At 30.0% G+C, this 4,722-nt stretch overlaps 1 protein-coding gene across 1 annotated transcript; it reads left to right on the forward strand.

Moving 5' to 3' along the window:
• Positions 1 to 2,610: 2,610 nt before the first annotated feature.
• Positions 2,611 to 3,468, forward strand: LOC122723219 (cytochrome P450 71D9-like). Its single transcript, XM_043954754.1, has one exon. The coding sequence runs from the start codon at positions 2,729 to 2,731 to the stop codon at positions 3,425 to 3,427; it is 699 nt and encodes a 232-aa protein (XP_043810689.1). The 5' UTR covers positions 2,611 to 2,728; the 3' UTR covers positions 3,428 to 3,468.
• The last annotated feature ends 1,254 nt before the right edge of the window (positions 3,469 to 4,722 follow it).

A 4,722-nucleotide genomic window follows, 5' to 3' on the forward strand; every position in this document is an offset into this window, starting at 1 on the left:
ATTTTGTGGCAAGATTTTAATTATTGTGGAACTTTTGTTCATAATTACTTGTTTTGATTTCCTCCTTTTCATTAGGTTATGTCACATTCTGTTCGCTGCTATCGCCATGAATTGTAACAACCCATCTCAAAAGGCATGTGAGATTTGCAATTATCACTATCAATTCCAACAAACTCTGGAATAAGACATTATCAAATTCTAACAAAAACTCAAACGAAAAAAATTACACAGATAAAAGAAAAAGTCTAGTATCCAACACCGAAAAATTCCTGCACTGCTAAATCCCATCACCAGCCGAAAGGACCATCCAGGTTAACCATCCAAGATACCGAGTCTCTTAGGTCTGACTTTTAGATAAATCTTTTTATAAAACTAATAATATTTTATTAATCTATATTGAAATATAAAAATTATTAAATAAATTAAATAAATAACTAAGATGAAAATATTTATATCATAAGCTTAGTATTATATATATATTGATTTTACATAAATAACTAAGATGAAAATATTTTTAAAATAAAAATATTGACATTAGAATTTAATTATTATAAAATTAACTCAAAATAAAATCAAATACAAAAATATTTAAATTATACCTATCTATTATTTTATTATTTTTATTAAGTATTAATCATAATATATTGTATTAATATTAATTTAAATTTTTCATAAACATTAATATATCTAATATCAAATAATTTCACTAACACTACTAATGATGATATAGATTTTCTTCCAAAAGATATCTAAATTTCTTTATTGCAACAATAAACATTACTATTAATATTTTTATCCCTGAAAATAAAATAAATATCAACAATTTTTTAAAAGTAAAAAATATTTTAATATATGGAATATAATTTTTTTATCTCATTAGTAATTAAAATTATTTTTTAATATTTTCAAATTAAATCTATTAGAATAACTTAAAAAGAAACTAACAAACTATTTTAAATAAAATAAAAAAAATATCAATTAAAAATATCTTATTTTATAAAAATTTACACGCTTTCATATAAATTATTTAAAAAGATGATTTTATAAAAAAAATTTAAAGAAAAAAAAGTCTTTCAACATCAAAATATATTCCCAAAAGAAAAAATCAACTTAACCGAAGAGAATCGTCATCCAATACTTTTTTTTTTCTTTTTTTTTTCTTTTTCAGTTTATCACATACTAATACATCCAATACATAGAAAGAAAAGTTGCCTGAAAGGGTAAGGGGGACATCAAGCTAAACCCCACCACTTCACAACACGACAAAACAGAAAACAGTTTGAAGATTTGGTAATTAAGATGACATATCCAACTAATACAATAAAAAAAAAATCAATAATTTTATTTAAAAAATAAAAATTTAAAATTACTGTATAATATTCTGAAATTAAAAAAATAAAATTTACAAATGATATATAAATTTGATCGAATAAAAAAAATATTTCTCCTTTTATTCTTTTTTACTTTTATCAGATAATAATATCTAATCTTTTTACTTTTTTCAATTAATAAACACCTAATCATTTTTATATTACAGTATCACTTATTTCTGTTACTCTACACGGTATTATATATTTATGTTATTTAAGTCCGTACATACGGATATATTAAAGTTTCTCTTTACGCTAAATGACCATTTAATTTCTTCAGTACATATGCGGATAAAGCTGCGAAATGATTAGATCAGCTGTTCTCCTTAACGTCACATCATCGGTCTGGATTACTTCTTATTAAATTCAGATTTACGATGAATTCGGTTTTCTCAAATGTCCGGATCAGAACTTACAATATTAAATCGATTTATCTAAAACGAGTCTGATGAGTTTTGAACCAACATTCTTGTTTTTGAATTCAATCGCGCTCAAGCTGAGAAAATTCGGTGGTACTCGGTGTATATATCATGAGTCAGTGATGATTTGAAATTATATAATGAGTTGTTGTGATGGGATTAATTAGGTAAAATATCTCAATTTTAGATATATCTAATAATTTCCCTATTTTCTTAGTGTCTTTCAGCCACCCATACATGCAGAATCATGAGATAAGGATAAGGATAGAATATTACATATTCCAACATTTTGTGAATTTCATTATTAGGCAGATTGCATGATGGATATTTTATATTTTTAAAATATAAATTCATTATTTAAATATTAAAAATTTTATTAATATCAATAAAATAATGGACAATAAATTATCACTATAATTTTAATATTTATAGTAATTTAATTATTTTCTATTCTATACTTAATAATTCAGCCAAAAAGAATGGAGGAGCCATGATGACAATTGTCATTCGGATTCGGATAGGATGATTAACGTAAAGGAGGCCAAGGGGCCATGGTCCCTGAAAACTCAAAATTTTTCTTAGATTATTTTATAAATTTTCAAATTCTACATAATTCAATGTAAAAATAGTCAAATCTTTTCAAAATTCAACGAATAAATAATTATATTTTTTAATATTTTGATAATGATAAATTCATTGTGGCGGCATTAAATCTTTATAATGAAATGATTAATTTTTCCTTTAAAAAAGAAATAATTTAATTCAATTTTTTAAAAATTAAGTTTGCAAGTGTAATAATTAACAAAATAGTCTATTAATTTAAACTATTTCGTTAAATAAGCTTTCTTCTTTCAACTCCACTGCGTATTCTCTATACATATAACGGCAAATTAGGGTGACATCTCTCCCAAGCATTAGTGTCCTCTACGTGTGATACCAATGGAGATCCGTTTTCCCTTCTTTCAACTCCTTTTCACCTTCATCTTCGTCATCTTGCCCATCACCTTTAAAATTCTACAGAAATATAAAACAGCAAAGCTGCCCCCAGGGCCTTGGAAGCTTCCCCTCGTAGGAAACCTCCACCAGCTTGTTGGCTCCCTACCCCATCACTCCCTCAGAAACCTCGCAAAAAAATATGGCCCCGTTGTGCACCTACAGCTTGGCCAAGTATCCACCGTTATAATTTCTTCTCCAGATATGGCGAAAGAGGTCATGAAAACCCATGATATAATCTTCGCGTACAGGCCCAATCTTCTCGCTGCTAGAATCATGTCTTACGATTCAACAAACATTGCTTTTTCTCCTTACGGCAATTACTGGAGACAACTACGAAAAATTTGTATGATGGAGCTTTTAAGTCCAAATCGTGTACAATCATTCCGATCTATCAGAGAAGACGAAGTAGAAACTCTCATAAAAACTATATCTTCATCTGCAGGATCACCCGTCAATCTTGGAGAGAAAGTTTTCTCAATGATTTATAGCATAACCGCAAGAGCTGCCTTCGGCGAAAAATGCAAAGATCAAGAACAGTTTATGTCACTTATCCTGAGAAGTTCAGCGCTAGCCGGAGGTTTCTGCTTAGGTGATATGTACCCTTCAGTGAAAGCGCTTCAAGTGATCAGTGTGTCAGCATAAAATAGTTTTAAATCAGTAAAACAGAGTAGATCAGAGTATAAAGTAGAGGAAAAGAGCTTATTGTTATTCACTCAATCAAAACCTCTAAACCATCACATCTTTTTTATACAAGAAAGAGTTCTTTTAGTTGCTATTATTCAGCCACCAATGGCACTACTGCCTAAAGAATAGATAAAATAATTGACTAGAGAAAATAATGCAAACAAAATAGGACAACTAATAACAAACTTAAAAACAGACAAGTTTGACTTCAACATTCACCCCCTCAAACTTGTTTTACACCAATCTTGTCTCTGAGTTCGAAGAACCGTTGCCGTGCAAGTGGTTTCGTCAAAACATCAGCCAGCTGCACTTCTGTTTTAGTATACTCAAGTTTAACACTACCATTTTGAACACATTCTCGTATGAAGTGGAACCTGGTGTCAATGTGTTTGCTTCGTTCATGATAAACCGGATTCTTGGCTAAAGAAATTGCTGATTTATTATCAACTTTTAACACAGCTCTAACTTGACAATCTCCTCTCATACTTTCAACTAGCTTGGCAAGCCAGATTCCTTGACACGCACCCTCGGTTTCTGCAATGTATTCAGCTTCACATGAAGACAGGGCAACAACTCTTTGTTTCTGTGATACCCAAGTGATAGGACTTTCACCAAGGAAAAACAAGATTCCTGTCGTGCTTTTACGATCTTCAGTGTCACCTCAAACTTCCGATGATACGTCTGTACTCTGTTGCATCTACAAATGGTTCATCATCATTCTTGCTTAACTTTTTCCTCTGATCCATTGGAATGTGACAGAGATTGCAGCTAGACATCCCTGTTTTCTCAAGTATTTTGCTAGCATAACTCTTTTGACACAAAGTTATACAATCAGAATGTTGTTTCACTTCAATACCCAAATAATAACTCAAATACCCCAAATCACTCATTTCAAATTTTCTCATCATCTCTTGTTTAAAGTTCTCAATAAGATTTTCATTTGAACCAGTGAGAATTAAATTATCAACATAAATTCCCACTACAGTTATATCATTCACTTCTTTTCTCATATAAACTGCATGTTCAAATGTTGGCCCCTTTGTGGGACCCGTAGCAAGCCTGACATGCAATCTGTAAACCTGTTTAATCCCATACATGATCAACAAAACATACATAAAAATTAAAACTTTTCTTTCATACATTCTCATCTACCAACCTCAACCTGTGCATACACTGAACATAAGCATAAACATAAACGTTGGCCCCTCTGTGGGACCTCATCAAAGCCCCAATGGGCAACTTAACATACGTTG

This window comes from Manihot esculenta, chromosome 3, assembly GCF_001659605.2.
Source record: "Manihot esculenta cultivar AM560-2 chromosome 3, M.esculenta_v8, whole genome shotgun sequence".
Taxonomy (NCBI): Eukaryota; Viridiplantae; Streptophyta; class Magnoliopsida; order Malpighiales; family Euphorbiaceae; genus Manihot; species Manihot esculenta.

Coding starts and splice junctions, on each gene's coding strand:
- LOC122723219 (XM_043954754.1), top strand. CDS start 2,729: ATGGAGATCCGTTTTCCCTTCTTTCAACTCCTTTTCACCTTCATCTTC.